The sequence below is a fragment of the Dipodomys spectabilis genome, unplaced genomic scaffold, assembly GCF_019054845.1.
Source record: "Dipodomys spectabilis isolate Male_0828 unplaced genomic scaffold, ASM1905484v1 ptg000104l, whole genome shotgun sequence".
Lineage (NCBI taxonomy): Eukaryota > Metazoa > Chordata > Mammalia > Rodentia > Heteromyidae > Dipodomys > Dipodomys spectabilis.
Window position 1 is genome coordinate 1,089,564 of NW_024870781.1, and position 24,820 is coordinate 1,114,383.

General features: G+C 41.7%; 1 protein-coding gene across 2 annotated transcripts in view; it reads right to left on the reverse strand.

Moving 5' to 3' along the window:
* Positions 1-4,459: 4,459 nt before the first annotated feature.
* Positions 4,460-24,820, reverse strand: part of LOC122114033 (desmoplakin) — a 52,505-nt gene continuing 32,144 nt past the window's right edge. The window contains exons 12-24 of one of the 2 annotated variants that reach the window (XM_042687144.1): positions 24,053-24,207; positions 22,224-22,350; positions 21,174-21,375; positions 19,508-19,734; positions 18,410-18,576; positions 17,813-17,951; positions 16,613-16,806; positions 15,095-15,257; positions 13,827-13,910; positions 13,242-13,349; positions 12,599-12,697; positions 9,683-11,977; positions 4,460-8,354 (exon numbers count right to left, since the gene is read on the reverse strand). In XM_042687144.1, coding sequence (XP_042543078.1) covers positions 5,118-8,354; positions 9,683-11,977; positions 12,599-12,697; positions 13,242-13,349; positions 13,827-13,910; positions 15,095-15,257; positions 16,613-16,806; positions 17,813-17,951; positions 18,410-18,576; positions 19,508-19,734; positions 21,174-21,375; positions 22,224-22,350; positions 24,053-24,207 — 7,197 coding nt within the window. In that variant the 3' untranslated portion in view covers positions 4,460-5,117. The remainder of the gene's footprint in view (positions 8,355-9,682; positions 11,978-12,598; positions 12,698-13,241; positions 13,350-13,826; positions 13,911-15,094; positions 15,258-16,612; positions 16,807-17,812; positions 17,952-18,409; positions 18,577-19,507; positions 19,735-21,173; positions 21,376-22,223; positions 22,351-24,052; positions 24,208-24,820) is intronic. The other variant, XM_042687145.1, reaches the window with a different exon arrangement.

Genomic DNA, 24,820 nt, shown 5'->3' on the forward strand with positions numbered 1-24,820 from the left:
ACGCGGCGAGCGCGGGAGCTTCTGGGAGGTGTGGGCGGGGCCTCGGAGCCACGTGACTTCAACAGCCTACCAGCGAGAGCCTGGGAAGAGCGCTGCGGGGAGCTAGAAGAGCGCTGCGGGGAGCTGGCGATGTAGTCTTTCTGACACTTCCTGTCTGGTGCCTTTCCTGCCTTGTCTCCTCGCCTGGGTAGATGGATGTCTTTGTCCCTGGCCTTTCTTGAATGGCATCCCCACCTTCTTCAACTGTCTTTTGTTTTTGTTTTGCGGGTCCCGGGTCTTGAACTCCAGGCCTTGGGCGCTGTCCCTGAGCAGTGTTTGTGCTCCAGGCCAGCTCTAACGCTTGGGCCCCAGTGCCACTTCCAGCCTTTTTGAGGAGTTTATTGGAGATAATAGTCTCATGGGAGTTTTCTGCCAGGGCTGCCTTCAAACCCTGAGCCTCTGATCTCAGACTCCTGAGTAGCTAGGATTACAGGTGTGAGCCACCGACACCACACTTGTTTTGTTTTTTTTAGGGGGGGAGGGGGAAAAGCTACTGGCCTATTCCTATTTGTAATCCTCGCTACTCAGGAGACTGACATATGAGAATTCAGATTCAAAGCCAACCTGGGCAGAAAAGTCCATTCATGAGCACCTTGGACCTGATTTAAAGCCCCAGTACTGGCGCGCGCACACACACTGAGATACACATACACACACAGAGAAATTATAGTTTCAAGGGCTGGGAAGGTGGCTCAGTGGTAGAGTGCTTGCCTTGCAATGCATGAGGCCCTGGGTGCGATTCCTCAGCACTACATAAGCAAAAAGAAAAAAGCCGGAAGTGGCGCTGTGGCTCAAGTGGTAGAGTGCTAGCCTTGAGCTGAAGAGCTGAGGGACAGCGCCCAGGCCCAGAGTTCAGGCCCCATGACTGGACCTCCCCCTCCCAAAAAAAAAAAATTATAGTTTCAGAAAAAAAAACACCCACAAAAAGTTTAAAGAACACAGAAAATGTATAGCCATCCTCCAGAGCACTGTTAATATTTCGCCACATTTTAATTTCTCTACACACAGCCTCACATTTATTTTGCTAAATTTCTTGAAGGTAAATTGCAGAATCTTCACCCCTAAATAATAGTATGTTTGACTTCAGCACATTATCCTAGGTTACAAATCTAGGATGACAAAATTCATAAAATCATCTAATATATAGTTGAAATTTCCCTTTGTCCCCTAAATTCCTTTCAAACATTCATTATGTTTTACCCTATGATCCATATAATTGGTTACTATCTCTAATCTACAACAGTATCCCCTATCATCCTCTTTGTCAATGATTTTTGAATGAGTCTAGTCCAGTTTTCTATAAAATCCTTCATTCTGGATTTGTCAGTTTTCTCTCTCATTGATTAACTTAGGTATATTTTTCAGGAATACCACACAGAAAATGTATATCTTTTATTATATATCCCATAGACATATATATATATATTAGATCCTTTTAACAGTGCTAAATGTAATCCCTTGGTAAAGGAAGTAATTTCTCATATATAATATCATATATACACATATACGTATATTTGTCTGTCCTGGGGCTTGAACTCAAGACCTGGGCACTGTCCCTGAGCTCTTTTGCTCAAGGATAGCGCTCTACCACTTTGAGCCACAGTGCCAATTCCAGTTTTCTGCTGGATAATTGGAGATAAGAGTCTGCCTCAGATCTCAGCCAATGACCAGCTTGGTAACTAGCAAGTGGTCTCTGGCCATATTTTGACATATCCTGAGACCCTTAACTATTTCACACAACTCTTCACCAAATCTGGTATTACAAATTATCAATGATGGTTCTCACACAGTATTACATCTTCTAAATTTATTAGTGAGCATTCTTTCCATGCCTGTTTTGTCGTTTACTGTGGAATCAAGAAGTATGACAAATAAAGGTTTTAAAATTTAGTATTATGTACTCCATTACCATAATTCCTATTAATACTCAAGGGAATCCACATCAAACTACCACCCTGTGTGCCACTGACATCTCCCCTGTAGTCATTGGGTTCTTTGCTTTGATAGACTGCTCTTAAGACCTGGAATCGGGTCTTAATCTTGTCTTTACATCTAGTTTAAATTGCCAGAATATCAAGCTTGATTGTCAAATGTGTGCTTCCCTTTGCACTTTTTTTACTCTCATGAAGGAACTATGAAGGAAAAATTTTTGAACACCTTTAAAAAAAACACAAAAACTATTAGGCCAGACATGGGTGGCTTATACCAATAAAATCCTAGCTTTCAGGAGACTGAGATCTGAGAATTGTGGTTTGAACCCAGCCTCAGCAGGAAAATTCTTTGAGACCCTTATATCCAATTAACCCTCAGAAAGATGGAGGTGGAGCTGTGGCTCAAGTAGCAGAGGGCTGGAGGGGAGCTGGGCGCCGGTGGCTCACACCTGTAATCTTAGCTCCTCAGGAGGCTGAGATCTGAGGATTGAAGTTCAAAGCCAGCCTGGGCAGGAAAAGTCTGTGAGACTCTTATCTCTAATAAACCACCAGAAAACCAAAAGTGGCACTGTGGCTCAACTGGTAGAGTACTTGTACTTGACCTTGAGCTAAAGAGCTGAGGGACAGTGCCCAGGCCCAGAGTTCAAGCCCCATGACTGACCAAACAACAAAAAATGCTAAAGGATAATGACCAGGTCCTGAATTCAAACCTTGAGATTAGGGAGGACAAAAAAAGCTTTGGGTAGCTCAAATAATATCTAATCTTAATTGTTTTCTTGTTGCCAGTGTCCAGCATATACACTGCTGACATATAGAAGCTGTCCTGATTGTTTTATATGTTTCATCCCCATTCATACTGCAAATACCTTATCAAGTATTATAATTCTACTGAATAAAGTACTGAGCCCAATACCAGACATAGGTGCTATGGTTTGTACATGAAATGTCTCCCCCTAAGCTCACTGTGGAGGGCATGATCCTTCATTGATGTTGCTATATTAGGAAGTTCTGGAACCTTTAGAAAGTGGGAACTAGTGGAAGAAATAGGTCACTGTGTTGTGGCTTTGGGGCCTTTATCTTCTCTTACTCTCATCTCTATACTGCTCTCCCACTTCCTCTTCCTCCTTGCCTCTCCTTCCTGCCAGCCATGCAATATGTAGCCTCTGCCTCTTGCTCCTGCTGGAACAATGGCTTCACCACTGTGTCAGAAACCAGGCCCAGGTTTACAGACTGAAACCTCTGAAAGCATGAGCCAAAGTAATTTTTCTAAGTGATTTTTCTTGAGTATTTTCCATAGTACAAAAAAGCAACAGTATTTATTAAAGTGAATTTGGTGATAAATTAATTGGAAGCATTTTATTACTTTCTCTTTGATTCAAAGGTGTAAGCTTATTATTTATTGTCTTTCAACAAAGCACCAGGAACTCTTTTGGAGTAATCATTTTCATAAACTCAAGGACAGTTCTCTCCTCTTGGTGGACAAAAATGAAACACTGCCTGTTTTTAGTCACTTCATGATTTTTCAATATTATAATGGTGTGGGGGTTTTCTGTCAGTCATGGGGCCTGAACTCGGGGCCTGGGCGCTGTCCCTCAGCTCTTCAGCTCAAGGCTAGCACTCTACCACTTGAGCCACAGCACCACTTCTGGCTTTTTCTGCATATGTGGTGCTGAGGAATCAAACCCAGAGCCTCATGCATGCAAGACAAGCACTCTACCACTGAGCCACCTTTCCAGTCTATAATGGTGATTTTTGCCAGTGCTTTTTGGAGCATGTGTCCCACAAACCAGAACAGGGTTGTGACATCTCAAATACCCTGTTTTCATAGGCTTCTTTCTAAACTATGTTAGTTCAAAGAACTAACTTCAGGGAACAAACTTCTAACAAGAATTCCAGGGCTGGGAAGGTGGCTCAGTGGTAGAGCGCTTGCCTTGTATGAATGAGGCCCTGGGTTCGATTCCTCAGCACAACATAAGCAAAAAGAAAAAAGCCAGAAGTAGCGCTGTGGCTCAAGTAGTAGAATGCTAGTCTTGAGCTGAAGAGCTGAGGGACAGCGTCCAAGCCCAGAGTTCAGGCCCTGTGACCGGACCCAAAAACAAAACAAAACAAAACAAAAAAGAATTCCAAACTAAGCCAGGCATTGGTGGCTCATGCATTTAATCCTAACTATTCAGGAGGCTGAAATCTTAAGAATCTCAGTTCAGAGACAACCCAAGCAGATAAACCCATAAGAACATCTCCAGATGGATGACTAGCAAAAAAAAAAGTGCAGGTACAGTTCAAGTGGTAGAGTGGAGTGCCAGCCATGAACAAAAAAGTGGAATAAGACCTCAAGGCACTGAATTTAACCCTCTGTATGGGGAAAAAATAATATAAAATATTTTAATGGTATTTCTTATTAGACTTTAAATAAATGGCTTTAGACCTGTTTGTGATAAAAAGCTGCTAAATGCAGTATGTATGAACATTATTAAGTCAAAGCACAAAACTTCCAAAGTCCAAAAGTTTATTGCTAGAACAGTAAACTTCATAAAGACACCTTTTTTTTAAGTACATAGAAAATGACAAGCAAAATAAACAGAAAACTTTGACCAAAGAAAAGCAAAGACTGCTGCTATCATGAGCAAATTAAAACCAAACCAAACAAGTACATTAAAGAGTATTCAGGTTATACAATCTATGTTCTTAAACTAAAGCCCAAGTACATGGAGTTTGGGTTGGGGGTGAGGAGAGGGGGTGCAATTTTTCACCTAATACAGAAAATGTAAATATTTAGATGAGAAACAGCATGTTGACTAAAATATCAAAGATCAATTTATTGTCTCCAAGAATAGAAATGTGCCTCAAAGGCCAAAAAGGGATTCAAGAACAGATCAAAAACCTAAAATAGAGGAATTCTAAATTCAATGTGTGCTATCCTTACAAGAGATTAGCCCTTCATCTACACTACACTAGCTGCACTAGCTAAATGAACTGAAAGAAGAAAAACCAGAACTGCCTTCCCTACTCATTGCACCCATGGGTTTGTTTAAAGCCTATAAAGTTCTATCATTATACTGCAAGCACCAGGTTTTCTTTTTTGTTGTTGTTATTTAATAAAGTAGAAACAGATGAATCCAAGGTATAGCAAAAATTTCCCACTGACTACTAGTGCCCAATAGAGCTAGTGCTAAAGGAGTAGGTATATGAGTAGGAAGAATTCCCTGTAGCATCAAAGCTTCCTCTTCGGGACCCACTTCGGGAACCAGAGCGAGAGCCTGAACGAGACCCAGAGCGGGACCCTGAGCGGGAGCCTGGGGCTGAAGACATATTATATGGGCTAGGTAAGCCCTTGGAGGACACAGATGCTGCTTCCAGAAGGCGCAAACCAGTGATATCTTCCACCATGGAGCGATTCATTGCATCCTTGTAGGATATTTTTAATTTGGTTTTGGGGCAGGTCAGGATTTTGGCATAGCTGCTGATGTCTTGCAATCTCTGAGCTGCTCGGCCGTCAATGAACCCCTTTCTGATGGCTTCTTCGGTACTTATCCTCCCATGCACCTCTGGGTCGACAAGGCCCCCAGTGAGGAACTGGAATTCCAGGAAGCGCTGGCCTGCCTCATAGGGAAGCCATTTTTCTTTCACTGCCTCTGCTGCTGACATTTTCTTCTTTCCCTTCACACCTTCAAATCCAATGAAGGCTTTCTGAGCAGGCTTCAGCCTCGTGGCCATATCTTGGTCAATGAGACCCTGGGAGACTGCATCCTGAAGTGATAGCTTCTGCCCAGTGGTAGGATGGATGATGCCACCTGTGCAGGCCTGAGCTTCCAGAAGCCTCTGACCAGTGATGCTATCAACAATGCCCCTCTCTATACCTTCTGTGATTGAGATTTTCTCCAGGTTTTCAGTGTCAAAGATGGCTGCAATGGGGCTTGATTCCTCCAGGGGATCAGAAAGAGAGCTGCTCCTGATGGTTAGATTCCGGACACTGGAGATGGTGGAAATTTTACTTACTGATTCATGTCGGGAGCTGCTAAAAACATCATCGTTGACACTACTGCTCATGCCACTACTATTGCCCACACCATTTTTCAAGGAGATCATGTCAGCAAACTGAGTGAGGCTAAGGCTGCCTGATCGGTACTGATCAAAGAACTTCCTATCAACAAGGCCCTTGTCAATAGCATCTTGAATATCGTATTGACTGCCTGTCTTCCTATCTACCAGGACCACCCTGGTAGACCCATCTGACCCTGTGATGGTTATTTCTTCCCATTCACACTCCTGCTCACACAGTTCTCTAAAGGTCTCATAATCAATAAGTCCTTTCTTGTAGGCCTCCTGAACAGACATCTCCTTATTGGTTTCTGGATCAACTATGACCACTCTTCGCTTCCTGAGGGTATTCTTTTGTGATGTCTGCACTTGTTTCTTCTTTTCCTTCAGAGGCAGAAGACATAGGCCAGTATCCTCATCCTTAATACATCTTTCTTTTAGTTGCAGATAGGTAAGATTTTCTTCAGTGTTGGGATCAAAAAATCCTTTAGTATCATCACTTGGATCTGAGAGAATCTCACTGAGCTCTTCATTAAAATAGCCCCTCTTATAGGCCATGTCAACAGGTAAACGATGGCTCTCCTTTGGGTCAATGATTCCACCAGTGGCAATCTGAGCTTCCAGTAAGCGAATGCCATGACCCTTTTCAATAAGCTCCTTGTTCATAGCTTGGAATAAAGAGATGATGTTTCCAGTTTCAGGATCATTATAACCAGTGACAGCTCGTTCTGCAGACAGGAGCTTCTCTTTAAACTCAATGCCTACCAGGCCTCTTTTATAGGCTTCCTCCACAGGTAACCTCAAGTTGCTAACAGGATCCACTATAAAACCAGTAGCTGCCTGGGCTTCTAGCAATTCCAGAGCAGTACCAGGTCGAACTAAGCCAATTTTCATGGCCTCATAAATGCCAAGCTTCTGTTTTGTGGTCTCATTGTATATGCCTGCTATACAGCTTGAACCCTGGAGGAAGTCCTTAATTCTCTCTCCCACCTCATCATAAGAAATCTGACCTGATTCCAGTTCATTTACAGTGGATGGTCTCAGTATACCAGAATTGACCAGCTCAGTAACGGTCACGGGTTGTCTGATTCCCTGGAAGGACATGCTTCTCTTCTGCACTGACAGCAAGAGCAGACCTGTGTGGGGTTCAATTCTGCACCGTTCCCTCAGCTGTATGTAACTGACTTTCTTTTTGGTGACTGGATCCACAAAGTTCTTCTGACTATCTCGAGGATCATTCAGGGAACGATACAAATCTCTGTCAATCAGCCCACGAGCCAAGGCGACATCTTTTGGCAAGAAGACACTATTCACAGGGTCTACTACACCACCTGAAGCAAGCTGGGCTTCCAGCAGGCGCATACCAGTTTCTCTGTCAATCAAATTTTTCTTGATAGCTTCTGAAACAGATACTGTCTTGCCTGAAAAGGGATCATCGAAACCAGTGATTGCTTTTTCTGCTGTATAGATTTGCTGGCGGTCATCAAAGTCAATGAGATCCCGAGCTATGGCATTGTCAACGGTGAGTTTCTCATTCCGATGGGGATCAATGATACCACCTGTAGCTGCCTGGGCCTCCAGAAGCATGACTGTAGATTCTGGGGTGATGAATTTCTTCCTCTTGGCCTCTACCAAAGAGTATTTTTCCTTGGGGGAAGCAGAAGCACCAGCAATAGCACCTGCACCACGCAGGAAAGGCTGGATTTCAGAAGCCACTTCTTCCACTGACTTCTTCCCCTTCAATAGTTTGTCCAAAGTTGTCTTGTCAATCAGCTGGCACTCATAGAGTTGCATCGCGGTCACTTTCTTCCTTAGTCCATCAAACACCAGCTTGGAGGAATCAACAGTCCATTCATATTCAGTCTGGGTCTCCCGATGGGACCCGTAGGGGCGCTGTCTGAGCTTATCGATCTCCCTCTGAAGTCGGCAGCGCTCATTTTCCAGCTGTGACTGTGTCTCCCTGCTGGAATCCTCCAGCTTTCTTCTGCATCTCTCCTCAATCCTCTTGATCTCTGCTTGGAGTCTTTCAATCTCACTCCTCAGGCTGTTCTTCTCTCTCTCACTCTTTTCTCTTTCTGACTCTATCTTCCTAATTGCCTCCTCCTTTCGAGAATACTGAGTTTTCCACTGGTTCAGGTCATTCTGGATCTGCTGTTTTTCACACTCCAGGCGCTGTTTCACCCTGCTTTCTGCCTCCAGGGTGGCCTTTGCACGATTCAGCTCATCCTCCAGCCGCTGCAGCCTGGCCTTGTCTTGCTCTAGGACTTTGATTTTTACCAGAAGACTCTCTCTCTCCTGAACCACCTGAGTACATTGACTCTTGGATTCCTGAATCCTATTAGATGCCTAGAATTTAAGAAGAAAGAAATGGGAAAAAAACAATGTTATGATCTTATAATAGTATCATAATGTAACTTCATTTAAAGTTGTTTACTTGGTTTTCCTTTCTGTGCCTTCCCTGAACAGTTGGCTTGCTATCTTATAAATTCATCAAAAAATTATGTAAATATATGTTACCACTGTGATACATGGCTTCATACTTACTGTTTTCTGGGTTTCCCAAAAAAGGAACTAAGAGAAGCTGTAGACTTGTCTTATTTTTAAACAATAATTATGGTTTGAAAACTACAGATTTTCTTCTAAGGTATCATCCCTACTAAAGCTCCATCTCAACTGTCACAGCCATAGTGACATGTTTAATAAAAGAATACAAATAGGGAGATATATACAGGTACCTTCCCAGCCCCACACAAATATTGTCTATGGAGAGCAAATGTATTAGAAGTTACAAGAAGTTAGTTTTTAAATTATGGGTTAAAAGAAGAAAGGTCAGAAAAAGTATTAGGATCATGATCAGAAAGAACAAGATAATACGTGCAGAAAATCATCTATGCAAGACAGAAATGGTGATTTAAAAAATTTTATAGAGAAATGCTTATGGCTCTCCCTTGAGGAAAATCCAAATTTGAAATGTACATCCTACAGGGATGCCCAGTGGCTCACACCTGTAATCCTAGCTACTCACAAGGCTGAGATCTGAAGACTGCAATTCAAAGCCAACTTAGGGCAGGAAAAGTCTAAGACTCTTATTTCCAATGAACCAGAAAAAAGCTGGAAGTAGAGATATAACTTAAGTGGTAGAGCTCTAGCCTTGAGTGAAAAAGCCAAGCAAAAGCTCAAGGCTCTAAGTTCAAACCCCTAGTAGTGGTACTGGCGTGCACATGCACACACATACATCCTAGATCACCCAATAAAAACTACTTGCTACTTCATTTGGTTACTTTAATTTTTTGGTGCTAGAGATTGAACTCAGTACCTCGTGCACGCTAAGGACACTCTACCACAGAACTATATCCCTAGCCAAAAGCTATCTTGAAGAAACTAGGTAGCTAATTTCTTCCATTCTGAGCAAGGAACATTCAGATGAAGTGATCTGAAATGTTACACACATGCTAAAGTTCTTACAAGCGAGGCCAAACAGGTTCCACACAAACTGACATTTCATGCAGTGACAGGAAAAAAGGGCAAAGAGCACTAAAATGACAAAAAGCATTTTTCTAGGTTTATGACAGGAAGTAGTTGAGCAACAAAAAGGAAAATTAGACTTTCCAGATCAGATGGTAACAGGGTCAACTGAGAAAACAGTGAAGCTGTGATCAAATATTTGTGAATACCTCTAAAGCCTGCTTTTGGAATTTCTCAATTTCCTGTCTCAAATTTTCCCTCTCTCTCTGTAAATCATTAATCAGCCCCTGCAGTTCCAGGGTACGGTTGTTGCTGATCTGCAGTTGGGTTCTTAATTCAGAGATGGTGGCGTTCTTATCACTATCTGCTTCACTGCGGCCCCTTCGCAGGTCATCATATTCCAGTCTCAGATTTCGTAGTTCTTCCTCCAACATCAAGTGCTCCTTTGTCAGGTTTTCTGTAAGAGACTGCAGCCTCTCGATTTCTATCTTGCTTTCATTAAGACTTCTGCTCTTATCTTCTATGGCCTTTTGGAAGTGTTCATTCCTCAAGTGAGCCTGCTTCACGTTTTCTTGCTCCTGGACCAGCTGTCGCCTCAAGGCCTCCACTTCTGAGGAGAGTATCCTCAGCTCTTCCTGGGTCCTCTGCTTATCCCTCACATGTCCATCCAGCACATCCCTCTGCTGCCGGAGGTCATCCTCACTCCTTTTCTTAACAATGGACGCCTGCTCCAGCTGCTGGGTCAGATTGGTGATTTTGATGGCTTGCTCTTTCAAAGACCTCCTCATGCCTTCCAGTTCATCCTCTAGCTTCTTCCTCTTGGAAGAGTCTTCGCAGGCTGTCCTCTTCAGCCGATTCAGCTCCTCCTCCACTTTCTGCTTCTGCAACTGCAGTTCCTTCAGAGAGCTCTGGAAGCGTGTGATGTCCTGATCCTTCACAGTCCTCTCCTGGGAGACCCTTTCATAGTCTATCCTCAGGCGAGTCAGTTCCTGCTCCTGAACTTTCAGCTTACTTATAGTCTCAGTTGCATTACTGTTGGCTTTCTGCAGGTCATACTGGACCCTTTGTAATTTCGCATTCTCATCTTCCAGGCTCTTCCGTTCATTAGTTTCTTTTTCCACCAGTTGCTTTAGCCTTTCTATCTCCTTATTCTTATCCTGGATTGTCTTGGCAGCATCATCAAGGGATTGCTTGTATCTCATGCTCTCTTCGGTCCGCATCTGAGTTACCTGTCTCAGCTCAATCTCCAATTGCTGTTTCCTCTGAATCACCTCCGAGCCAGTGGCCTTTTGCTGTTGGACATTTTCTTCAACTCTCCTTAAATTCTCAGTGGTCTGAGCTAAGGTGCTTTTTAGCCTCTTAATCTCTTCAGCTAAATTCCTGTTTTCTCTGGTGAGATTGTCTATCTGAGCTCGGTAGCCACTGGTATCTTCTTCCTTTTGCATGGTGAGCTGGTGGATGGTGGTCTTGGTGATGTTGATCTCAGTCTCAAACTGGTTTTTTAAGCTAATGATCTCCTCATCGTAACTGTTTCTTACCTTACTCAGTTCATTTTCGTATTCCCAACGGCGTTTGGCCTCCTCCTGAAACTCAGCTTTGAGTCTTTCGATTTCTTTATTTTTGTCCTGAATAGTCTTAGCAGCTTCCTCCAGAGACTGCTTATGTCTTGCATTGTCCTCTGAGCGCTGCTGGATGACCTGCTTCAGTTCAATCTCCAGATGTTGCTTCTTCTGCATGATCTCAGAGCCACAGGCTTTTTGCTGAAGAACATTTTCTTCAGCCCGCCTTCGCTGCTCAGTGGCCTGCAGGATGCTGTCATTGAGCCTGACAATCTCATCTTTCAGATCTCGGTTCTCCCTTGAGAGTCTATCAAGCTGGTTTCTAAGATTTTTGGAATCATCCTCTTTCTGCATAGATATCTCCTTGATGGTAGTCTTCGTAATGTTAATTTCTGTTTCATACTTGTTCCTTAAATTACTCATCTCCTCATTATAGTGGTTTCTTACCTTTGCCAGCTCATTTTCATATTCTCTCTTCCGGGCACCTTCTTCCTGCAGCAGAACCCTCAACCTTTCTATCTCATACTCCTTCTCCTTGATGGCTTTCTCAGACTCTAATTTCTGCCAGCCGAGGTTCTCCTTTTCACACTGCCTTGCTTTCTGCAGCTGGTCATAATCATTCTTTTGCTGGTCAAATCTGTCCTCTACAGTCTTTCTTCTTCGCTTTTCATCTTCAATCTCATACGTCAGTCGGGTGATTTTCTCATTGAGCTCTTTTATTTGGGCATAGCACTTGTCTAGATTTTGTTTTGCTGACTTTCCGTCCAGCTCAGCTTGTCTCTTCAGTTCCTCCAAGCTCACAAGCTTTGCTTTGAACTGGGAACACTCTGCCTGGTATTTCTGCAGGTTCTGATCCAAGAATTTGTTCTTATTACAATTTTCTGAGTTGGCATCTCGGGCCAGTCTGAGTTCCTCTTCCAAAACTTCAATCTTGGTATTTTTTAGCTGTGGATATGAAATCAGAAACTATGTTAAAAGAAAAGCACCTTACATCACAAGAAAGAAACAGCACTTTCCTCTTTCCAAACAAGTGTACATCTTCCACGCTCTCTCTCTCTCTCTCTCTCTCTCTCTCTCTCTCTCTCACACACACACACACACACACACACACATGCACACACACACACACACACACACACACACACACACACACAATGAGGTAATTTCTTTTAGGATTCAAAAGTTTATAATATCTAACATGCTGTTCATTTTATTTCAAGGTACAAGGTAAGTTTCCATATAAAAATCAATTCCAGTATTAAAAGGGAAGAATAAAATTAGTCACTTGGCATGAAAGATTTATATCCAACTAGCTCAGGGTATGCTTATCCAAAAGTTTACGAAGAAATAAAGCCAATTCCTTTACCAAACACCAAATGAAACTACTGAGTTGTGGTAAAGTGGCTACAATTTTGCAAGTATTTCCTAAGTCCATTTCCAGTATTAATACTAGAACACAGAAGTAATTCCAAACTCACAAGCACAGTGTATTATGTGAATGTTTAGAAGAAAGGCAATTAGATCTGTGATTTTCTATGTAATGAAGAACTCCAAGAAAACAATTACCTTTAGATCCTCCAGACTCTTCAGCATCTCACTTAAGAATCTATAATAATCTCCAGACCTTGTAAGTAGCTCTATGTACCGAGCATGAATGTCTGCAGCCTTTGAGAAAAGAAGAAAACATGTGTATATTTCATTTTAAAAAGTTCTGTGCAAGTTAACCAATTTTGTTTTTTAAAATAATGAGCTGACATTATGCAAAGGGAAAATTCTCTCATCATGTGTACCAGTTCCAAAAACCCAGAAGTCCAGCAAAACAAAGGCCCCCAAAATATGCATCCTACCCTTGTCACCCCACGATTTTTCCCTTAAACACCCTGATGGGTGACTCTCCAATTATCTTTGGCGAGAAATTGTCTTTCAGAAATCTACTATATGACTTCCACTTCTCCCTCTCCATAGCCAGAAATTTAAATCCAATTTCTACAAAGGCTCAAATAGCACACTCAGATTTTACTGAACATTTCTTTAAATGTATTATGTTTGAGTATGTTAAGCTGGAGGTAGCCTAACCTGCCTGCTCTTAAACTTTACAAGTGGACTGTCTGTACCAGGGATGAATTCAAGGTAATAGAGAGTAAGACAGGAAACAGGGAATAGAAAGGCAGAAGGGCAGATGCTAAGAGTTATGAAATGACATATATACCTCTTGAAGAATCACCCCAGATGGGGACTGAACCATGGTTCTCTTGATAGGTATGTTCAGCAGAGTTTCTAGTCCTGAAGTGTAGGATGCCAACTGGAGTTCATAATCCTGCAGGAAAAAAACAAGTTTAAAAAAAAAACACGTGTGTATACACCGCTATATAGCTGTGTGTGTGTGTGTGTGTGTGTGTGTGTGTGTGTGTGTGTGTGTGTGTGTGTGTGTGTGTGTGTGTGTGTGTGTGTGTGTGTGTGTGTGTGTAATGGGGTTCAAACCCAGGGTCTTGTGCATATTTGGTCAGTGTTCTATCTCTGATCTATATCACTTCAGCTACGTACCATCCCTTTTTTGTTTTAGTTATTTTTGAGGAATGGTCTTGTATTTTTGCCCACAGCTGGCCTCCCTGGCCTCTCTGCTAGCTGAGATAAAAAATATACATACCTTTATACCTAGCTACATGACCTAGATTTGTCTGGGCTGGTCTTGAACTATAGTCTTCCTGATCTTCACCTCCCAAGTAGCTAGGATTTCAGGTATGAACTACTAGTGCTAGGCTTGAAACACCAACACTCAATGAAACCAACATACCTTAATTGAATTTGCACAAAGTTCAGCAATTTTTTGTACTTCTTCTGATTTGTCTCGTTTGCCAGATATTTCATTGTGCAAGTTCTATATAAAGGAGAAAATATTTACAAATGTTATGCAACTATCTTTTAATGTCATGCTACTCCTTTACGATGGTTATTTTTCCTTCTTTGGTTTACTACTACATGTACTGTCTTTGTATTTTCAGTTACAGCTTAGGAGAAGAACATATTTTCTGTCATTTAGCAAGAGAAGAAGACTCTCTGATTCATTACTCCCGTTAAGGGGCTATTTTCAAGTCACTGCTGTTCTTCTGGTCATCTCACCTCAACTTTTACTTTACTTTATTTTTATTATTATTTTGAACTAGGAGCTTGTATATAGCCCAGGCTGGTCCCAAATTTTCAGTCCTCTTGTCTCCAAGTGGTGGGATACATGCATGTGCCCTTATCATCTCAATTTATAAAGACATTTTGATACAGAGCCAGGCACCAGTGGTTCACGCCTATAATCCTAGTTACTCAAGAGGCTGAAATCTGAGGATTGTGGTTTGAAGCCAACCAACACAGGAAACTCCATGAGACTTTTTATCTCCAATTAAACACCAAAAAGCAAGACATGGAGCTATGGCTCAAGAGGTAGAGTGCTAGCCTTGAGCAAAACAGCTCAGGGAAAGGACCCAGACCCTGAGTTCAAGCCCCAGGACTAGCACAAAACAAAACAAAATGATACTTTAGTATAATATGAACAGCATACTACATTGTTTCTATTTTCATAATTACATTATTTTCTTTTTTTGGTACCAGTACTGGGGCTTCAATTCAGGGTCTTGTGCTCTCACTTGGGTTTTTAGCTCAAGGTTAACACTCTTATCACTTGAATCACAGTTCCATTCTCAGCTCAAGGTTAACACTCTTATCACTTGAATCACAGTTCCATTCTCAGCTTGTTGCTGGTTATTTAAAGATAATTTGTCTCACAGATTTTTCTTCCCAGGATGGCTTCAAACCTTGGTCTTCAGCTCTCAGTCTCTGAGTAGCTAGGATTACAAAAGTGAACCTTTAATACAGCACTAGGATATTTATAGCATACCTTCCTAAATACCAGAGACTCTTTTCCTCTAGGTATACTTTAAGCATTTGCAAGGTATTGCATAATATGAAATACACATCATTTAGAACCAAGGAACGACAATAAAAACCAGAGGAAAATGCAGTAAATGCACAATTAAACTCAAAACAGTTATAGAAGGACAAGTTGGCTTATACCTTCTGCTCATTCAAAAACCGCATGACTGTATTGGAGTCTCCAAACTTCATGGACTCTAAGGAATCCTGGCGGCGCTTGGCATCATACAGCCACTTACAGAAACTCTGATAATTATCACGATAATTCCTCAGTTGCTTAATCTGTTTCTCCAGGTCCCATAATCTGAGGAAAAAGCAATACAACTATTAAGCATTGTTATTAGTTTCTAAAATATGTAACATATTGAATCACCCAGAAATTCCACTTGGTATATACCAATGAGAACTGAAAACGTGTGCCTATGCTTTAACTTACCCATCAATAATCACAGCATCATTTTTTCCAAATATCCACTGACTGGTGAAAGGATTCGTGAAATTTGTTATAGCTAAGCAACAGAATACTATCCACTCATTAAAAAGAGATGGAAAAATAAATAAATAATGCATTCCAGGAAATGAAACAGGAATTTTTTTTTCTTTGTTGTTTTTGTTTTCTTTTGTCTTGTTTGTTCATTTTTCTGTTTTGGGGAGAGTAAGAGTGGCACAGAAATGGAAGACAAAGGGTGGACATGCAGCAGTGGTACTCACTAGACACTATGTTGAAAATACAACTTGTGGGTGGGGATGGGGGAGGGAAACCTATAGAGAGCAAAAGATGAGTGACACTGTCCAAAAAGAAATGTATTCTTTAGTTGACTTATATAACTGTAACCCCTCTGTATATCACCTTTATAAGAACAATTAAATTTAAGTTAAAAAAAGATTTACAAAAAAAGAGCTGAAATATGTTTCAACAGCATGAACTCTGGGAATACTATAATATATAAAATGAACCATTATTAAAATGCCATCTAGTGTATTTATTTGAAATAATATTTACATGAAATATCTCAAATAGGCAACTCTCAAGAGACCCAAAGTAGACTGGTGACTGCCTAGGGCTGGGGAGTAAGGGGGGAAGGAAGGGGTATCTGCAGGGCATGGGGGTTTCTTTGGGGATGATGAAAATGTTCAAATTTCATATCAGATAGGACTGGAGTGTGACCGATGGAGGGCCTGGCTAGCATGTGAGAGGCTCTGGGTTCCAGCTCAGCAATAAGTAAATACAGATATACATAAAATTCACTTAACTGTCTACTTTATGTGAATGAATTGTATAGTGTGTTAGTATTTCCATAAAGACTTTATCTTTAAAAGAGCCTTGTTTTATGTAAAGATTTCTTCTAAGATGCAGTTTTCATACATTTTTGGACAACACTCAGCAGCTCCTACTTCCTAATAATAAGTCATAATAAAAGTTTATAGGGCATAAAAGTGCTTGTGAAGTGTCTTCTATGTTTCTAAACATCCTGGAGAGCTCCCATGCTGTGTTCTTCCCAACACAGTCTGTAGGCAAGCTTGAAACAAGCATCTACTCGGCTTAACTTCTACATAATCTAAGTCAGTATTTTTTGTATAGCCCCTTGACAAAGTGACATTTTCATGATCCTCGATCCACCAGATGGGATAAGAATGGGTAAGGAAGTTGGCACACACCTGAAGTCTATCTGTTTATCTATTTTCTGCCAGCGATCTGACAGCTGTATGACTTTCTCATTGAACTTTCCCAGGTCTAGATCATAGAGCGGATACTGCTGAGAAGACTGTGAATGGATCTGCTGGGCTTTCTGTAGCTCTGTCTTCATGGTGGCCAGCAGCGATTTCTTCAAGTTCAAGTCATTTTTTATTTTCTGTAAGAGTCAACAGGAAAACATAAGCACACACAGATTAGTCCTTTCTTCCACTATATGCTACAGTACAAGTCACTGCTTTGTGTGTGTGCACACATGCACGTGCATGCACGCATGCACACAACCATGTGCTTGTGCCCTGAGGATCAACCTCAAGGCTTCGCTTTACAAAGGCTCAATTAAACCCAAGTCACTAATTTTTTTAATTGGGGGGGGGCTGGAAATATGATTCAGTGATAGAGCACATGCTCAGTATGCATAGGCCCTGGGTTCAATCTCCAGCACTTCAAAAAAAAAAACCAAAACAATCCATGAAAGGCTTTAAAATATTCAGAATATGCGTATCTTTTATTATTGTCAACCCAGAAAAACGTATGTACTGAATTGCAATTTTCCATTATTTGTTCCAGTGACATAATTCTCTGTGCTACTCCATTATAGAAGGATCCAACATATGTACTAGACTGAGATGTGCTAACTGCTACATTCCATTCCTGAGTAATTATAAAGTCTCTTAACCTATAAAAGGCTCTGAGAAGTCCCTTAAGGACGAAATCAGCTCAACTCCACACACCCCCAAAATAACCCTCCACCCCAGTTAACTTCCATATTGTTCAGGAGACAGGAAGTAGAAAGACAAGACTAACATCAACTACGTGTGGCCAATGAAAGTCAGTAATCCTCAAAACTAATGAGACTGAGGAGAAATATGAATAAAGCACCAGTTAGCTCACACTAATAAAATGATGTGGACTTATTAATCCTATTAAACATACCACACAAATGTTAGGTGTTAATAATAGGAGAAACAAGGTGCAGTATATTTGGACCTTGTAACATCTCGCCAATTTTCCTGTGAATCTAGAGCTGTTCTAAGAAAACAAATGTCTTTGGAAAAATAAATAAACAACAGCCAAGAAAAAGAAAAAGAAATCCACTCATAACAGCTTGATGAGATTTTTGTACTTTCTGTACACAGGGCCATTGGTCCAACCAATGGAGTTACCTTCAGTCCACAGCGGTAAGCCTCTACTTTATCCAGATCCAGGCAGACGGTTTCCTCTTCAGTAAGCCTGGCTTCATAGACCTTTAACATGTCTTCTGTTTGGAGAATAGCCTGGAGAAGGGCTCTTACTGAGCACAAGCTGGGAAGAGCATGAAAGGCAGATAAAACTTGAGATGCTGTAGATTGTGACCATTTGTCTCTTGGCACTATTCATAAACAAGAACCATGCTAAGCAGATGAAATTTATTTTGCCTATTCTACAGTCTGTGAAAGCAGTTCCCCCACCCCAACCCCCGCCGTCCCTGTCCTCTTCATTCAGACTACCCTTCTATATTCCCTAAAGAAATTCAAATTCTGGTCCTACAGTATACCTGAGGTCTAAGCTTCATAGAAACAGTTCTAAGATTTCAGAATAGTGGAATTAACATCCTTGGCGGAGGATGTTCTTTCTAAACCATAGAAGAATAAAAGCAATTGTCTGGGGAAATCAGCACAGTATGACACAAGGTTCAATGAGCAGAGCAGAACTGGCACAGAAGCCTGTCAAGACTGGAGCATTAGGAAAGCAAAATCTGTGATTACTTTAGCTGTGCTTACCTATTTAAGTAACCATCTGAAACACCATTGATATTTTCCAGCTTCTGAAACAGTCCAAACACCTCATTCTGTAGGTAGCAGTATTTTTCGGAACCTCTGAAGTTAGCAAGCATATCTTTAAGCTGGTTGAGAACCTCAGCAATTGCCTGTGAATCATTCTGTATGCTCTGTTGGAAAAGAAAGCAAACTCTTTCATTAGCTATCTGGCCTTTAATTGTGTGTGTGTGTGTGTGTGTGTGTGTGTGTGTGTGTGTGTGTGTGTGTGTGTGTATGCATCAGTACTCAGGGCCTTGTACTCTCGTATGGCTTTTGCCCTCTTGGCTAGCACTCTACCCTTTGAGCCAAATCTCCATGTTTTTTTGCTGGTTAATTGGAGATAAGAGTATCACAGATTTGTTTGCCCAGGATGACTCTGACCCATGATCCTCAAATCTCAGCCTCCTGAATAACTCAGTTTACAAGTGTGAGTCACTGGCTAAAACTGGTTTTTATCACATGTATTTAAGGTGTACAAGATGCTGTTTTGATATACATACGTGAAACATCAACCTTCCATGGTTACTTTTGTGCATGTGTGTATGTTAATAGCACCTAAATCTAGCTCTTCGCAAATTTTCAAGAGACACAATAATATAATCTACTACTTTTCTGCTATACACTAGGTGTTTAGACTTAGCCTACATAACTGGTTGTTTTACACTCTGACCTACAGCTCTCCATTTCCTCCCAGGCCTCATCTTGGTAATCACTATTTCTGTGAGTTGGACTCTTAGATTCCACACAAATGAGATCATGCAGATCATGAGATCATGAAATCATCTGGTCTATGTCACTTAGCATAATGTCCTCCAGGTTCATTCATACAGTTGCAATTAGAAGAATTCCTTTTAAGGCTGAATGCTATTGGTGACCAATACTCTGCTGTGTGATTCTTAGGATCATAATTGTCCTTTGTCCCTACTGTAGCAACAAAAAACAAACCAATATACTTGCCAGTCAACATGCAAATGGAGGTCTTGTTGGTCTTATTTTTGTTTTCATTTGCAGATGAGTCTAAAAGTAAATGTGAATTCAGGCCAAGGATTTGTGTGTACCTACCTTGAGCTCATTTATTTTCACTGTGATGTGGTGTGTAGAGGCTTGATCTGTCAGCAGGAGGTTTCTGAGAGACATCCGACCCTCACAATGCTCCATCTGTCTGCGAATCTTCTGGAGCTCCATCAGCAACCATGTTTCTTGCTTGTCATTTTCTCTATTGGTCTCAATGACTTTATTATGATTGACATCTTGGCAGGTACCAACATGTGTGATTTCTGTCTTGGTTACTGTAAAAATGAGTTTAAGACCACAAATGTCAGAAATTCCTAGCTCACAGGGTGCTAGACCTCAAACAAACCTACATTCTGCATACAGGTATGCCCGTTTCATTAGATCTAATGCTAGAAATTTGGCGTATGGATGTTTTTTTTCAACCTATCAGACATAGACATGTGGCCCGAAGGGTAAAGTGCTAGCCAAGAGGGCAAAAGCCATACAAGAGTGCAAGGCCCTGAGTACTGGAGCACACGCCACACACACACACACACACACACACACACACACACACACACACACACACACACACACACACACACACACACACACACACACACACACACAAAATTAAAGGCCAGATAGCTAATGAAAGAGCTTGCTTTCTTTTCCAACAGAGCATACAGAATGATTCACAAGTGATTGCTGAGGTTCTCAACCAGCTTAAAGACATGCTATGGTATGGGGAAGGCTTCCCTACCACCTTCATGTGTTGGAACTGGTCTCTAAGTTAAAACCTCTAAGAGGTGGAACCTCAGGAAAGTTGATGAGATTATGGGGCACTTTTTGAGAGTATGAGATTATTCTTAGCCAGCAAAAATGGCCATTTTTTGAGAAAGGGTTGTCTCTGTGTCTGCGTGTGTATGTATGTATGTGTTGGTCCTGGGCTTGAAGTCAGGGCCTGGGCACTATCCTTCAGCCTTTTTGCTCAAGGCTAGTGCTCTACTACTTGAGCCATAGCTCTACTAACAGCTTTTGGGTAGTTAATTGGAGATAGGAGTCTCACAGACTTTTCATACCTGGGCTAGCTTTGATCCTCACTCAATTCTCAGATCTCAGTCTCCTAAGTAGCTAGGATTACAGGCATGAGCCACTGGCACCAGCTGGATTCAGTCCCTTGAGACTAGGTTGGTTCTCAGGAGAGTGAGTGATTATCTCTAAAACGAGATACTTCATGTACTTGGCTGGCTATGTGCTATTTTCCCCTTTATGCTTCTACACTGAATTGTGTTGCACTCAGAGATCTCTCACCAGAGACCATGCTGTTTGCACTTTCCAGGCACCATAACTGTGAGCCAAACAAACCTCTTTGCTTTACTAATTACCCCATTTCAGGCTTTTTGTTTTAACAATATAAAACATGACTGTGATAGAATGTTTGAAGAAATGTTCTAAAGCTAGTTTTTTTTTTTTTTTTTGGGGTCCAGTTGTGGGGCCTGAACTCTGGGCCTGGGCGCTGTCCCTCAGCTCTTCAGCTCAAGGCTAGAGCTCTACCACTTGAGCCACAGCGCCACTTCCGGCTTTTTTCTTTTTTGCTTATATGGTGCTGAGGAATCAAACCCAAGGCCTCAGGCATGCAAGGCAAGCACTCTACCACTGAGCCACCTTCCCAGCCCTCTAAAGCTAGTTTTATACAAATGGCTCTCTTTTCCAAATCATCCATGTAGCTCACCTGTCTGGTGCTGGGGGTGGCCGGGGAGCTGGATGACCAGGGTCTGGTAATGCTTCTGAGCATCGGTGAACTGAGACTGCATCTTCCGCTTGTCGTCATCTCCAAACATCTCGGAGCCTTGGCTGTTTCTGATGAATTCTTGGTAATGGAGCTCAAGGTCAGCTATGGTCTTCATGTAATCCTCCTGCCGCATCGTTTTCAGCTAGAAGTCAGGCAGAGAAAGTTAAGACGTGATTTGCCCTTTCTGAGCATCCCCACTGAAAAATGCCTCCACTAGATGGAGCTTGAGGCAAATCTTGTCTTCGGACTGTATTGAAAAGTCTTTTAGAGTTCCATTACTGTTCCTACAAACCACAGCAGTGGACTGTCTTTTTTTTTTTTTTTTACTCTACAGAATACTTTTTCTTTAAACAAAATTATTTAGTCAGAAGTCCCAAGTATAGAGTAGAGCACAGCAAAGCTTTGGCTACAAAGAAGACAGGCTTAGGAGAGGCCCCTAAAGATACTCATTCTGTACACCTCTCTTCATTTGACTTTTTTTGTCACCATCCCACTAACCACCAAGGATTCTTCAGATCACATCTGATCTAGAGTAACTAATACTTTCAGTATTCTTTCAAGAATTCCATCAGCCTTTGCCTACGGTATCCAGGGAATCACTTAATACCTAATTTTTCATGAACTCAAAGAAGACTAGGTGCCAGAACACTGTAGGCCCACTTTGCTTTTTTTTTTTTTTTTTTTTGCTTTTGGCTTGTCAGTTCACTTCATTAGATGTTTCTGTTTGTCTCCCAGCCAACCATATGCCAAGTCCCTCTTCCTGTTTTTTTACAGGGCTAGGGATCAAATCCAGGCCCTTCCACATTCTAATTTAGTGCTCTACCATTGGGCTACACTCCTACCCCCACTCTTGTTCTATTAGACAGATCATAACTATGTGGAAGGCTGAGTGGCCTCACTTGATAAGATGGCAAAGACCCAGTGTCTGATGAGGTCTTCCCATCAGCAGCACGGCAAGCCCTCCAAGCAGACGCGCTCCCCACAACATACCTTGGCAATAGTCATGGCCCTGATTTTCTCAATGTCGATCATGCAATAATGCCAAGACACCAGACTCTTCATGTTGATGTAGAGCTGGTTCCACAGAGCCAAGATGGCTTCATAGTATTGCTCAATCCTGAGATGCACAAAGGGAAAGTAGTCTGGAGTCAGACTTTTATACTTCTCTATGCAGCTGCACAAAAACCTAAAATGATCCCTTATGAAGTAAAAGGTCTGTGTATAATTTTCCAAACTTTCAACATTGGTACTAATCTACTCTCCAAAAATACAGCCAGCATCTTATCTGCACTAGTATAGGTTATTCAAATCATTTTGCTTGAGACATGCAGTATTATTTTTGTTATTGATGTGTTGTTTATCAGCAACAATTGTTTGTGTGTGTATGTGTGTGAGAGAGAGTATCCTGGGACTTAAACTCAGGGCCTGGGCATTGTGCTTGAGCTTCTTTTGCCCAAGGCTAACACTCTACCACTTGGGAAGCTCCTCCTCTGGCTTTTTTTCCCCAGTAGTTTACTGGAGATAAAGAGTCTCACAGACTTTCTTGCCCAGGCTGGCTTTGAACAGTGATACTCAAATCTCAGCCTCTTGAGTAGCTAGGATTACAGGCATGAGCCTCCATTGCCAAGCTATAGCAACATTTTTTTTTTCTGGGTGGGGGCAGTTGTGGGGCATGAACTCTGGGCCTGGGCACTTTCCCTCAGCTCTTCAGCTCAAGGCTAGTGCTCTACCACTTGAGCCACAGTGCCACTTCTGGCTTTTTTTTTCTGCTTATGTGGTGCTGAGGAATCGAACCCAGGGCCTCAAGCATGCAAGGCAAGTGCTCTGAGCTACCTTCCCAGCCCTATAGCAACATTTTTATTGACAAATGTCTAATGCAGCAGTGGAGATGAATTATGTGTCTACAACACTGAAAGTCTGATTATGGGGACATAAGAACTCATCATATCTCTGTCCCTACTCTGTGTTTCTACACTAAGCAATTTTTTTAAAAAATCTATTAAAAAAAGAATGTTCTCCCTATCAATGAACAAATAATGGTATTGAAAGCAACTTACATTTATAGCTACTTGTAAAATGACCAACTTTCTAAGAAGGAAGAAACTCCAAGTGCATGATAAGTTCTTTTTTTTTTTTTTTCCAGTTGTGAGGCTTGAACTCTGGGCCTGGGCGCTGTCCCTCAGCTCTTCAGCTGTCGACTAGCGCTCTACCACTTGAGCCTCAGCCCCACTTCCAGCTTTTTCTGCTTATGTGGTGCTGAAGAATCAAACCCAGGGCCTCATGCATTGCAAGGCAAGCACTCTACCACTGAGCCCCCTTCCCAGCCCCAAGTTCTATTCACTCTAACCTCCTACATGGCAACGCATTATTTTTTCTTTCTTTATTATTTTTATTGTGCCAGTACTGGGGCTTGAACTCAGAGGCTTCTGCCCTTACTTGGTTTTTTTCTCAAGGCTGGCACTCTGCTACTTGAGCCACATATCAACTTCTGACTTTTGCTGGTTAACTGGAGATAAAAGAGTCTCTTGGATTTGTCTGCCTGGGCTGGCTTTGAACTAGAATCATCCAATCTCAGCCTACTAAGCAGCTAGGATTACAGTCATGAGCCACAGACACTTGGCTGGCTGATTATGATCTTCCAAGCATAATCATACTGTTTTCAAAATGAAAGTGCCAAAGTAAACATGACCTTCAGAAGGGTTCTCTATGGAAAGTGATTATAGTAAGGAAGTGTTTGCTTAAGTTTCTTTCTGACTAACCTACCCTCCTATCTGTCATTTGCATTAAGGCCACAGCTTTTAGGACTGTCCACAACTTACTTGCAAGAGAGGTCCACGGCCAGTGGGTTGGGAGGAGGAATGATGAGTCCCACAGAAGGAACAAGCATGTCCACGCCTCCAGGTCCTGTCACGTACCACTTGCTGCGCTCATTGTTGTCTTTCAGAATGCATTCATCCCCTTTGTGCACAATTTTCTACAAGGTAAACAGCTCCATGATTTGGCTTTATTTCTAAGTGGACATGTTTATCTTTTTTCTCAAAGAAACAAAGATGAAAGCATGCAAGCTGGTAAAGTTCTTATTTTTCTCCCTTAGAGAAGCTAATCACTACAAAACCTCATAATATGGATTTTTTTTTTTTTTGGTGATACTGCAGTTTGAACTCAAGGCCTTGCACTTGCTAGTGGCACTCTACTACTGAGTCACACCTCCAGCAGATGCTAAATAATACTGATGTTTTAAATAATACACTGGAACCTACAGGGTGTGTCTATAAAGTCAGCTATGCTGTAAGCGAATTAGATAAAATGACTTTCTGAAGGTCGCCTGGGGGGATCTACCTGGACAGAAGGAAATCCTTTTGGAAAGCAAAACCTCACCCTATCATGCATCTATTTCTGGGAATTCGTGTTTTATATATTAGACTTTGATTATGGGGAGGGAGAATCACTGTATCACTTCCTCTGAAAATTTTAGAACAAAATGGAAATATGCTAGTACTAGTCTCCAGAAAATAAGTAAATAAAACTCCAGTATCTATAAACAGTTTTGTTTATAAATTAAGTCCAGCATCTATATAGCTTCTTAA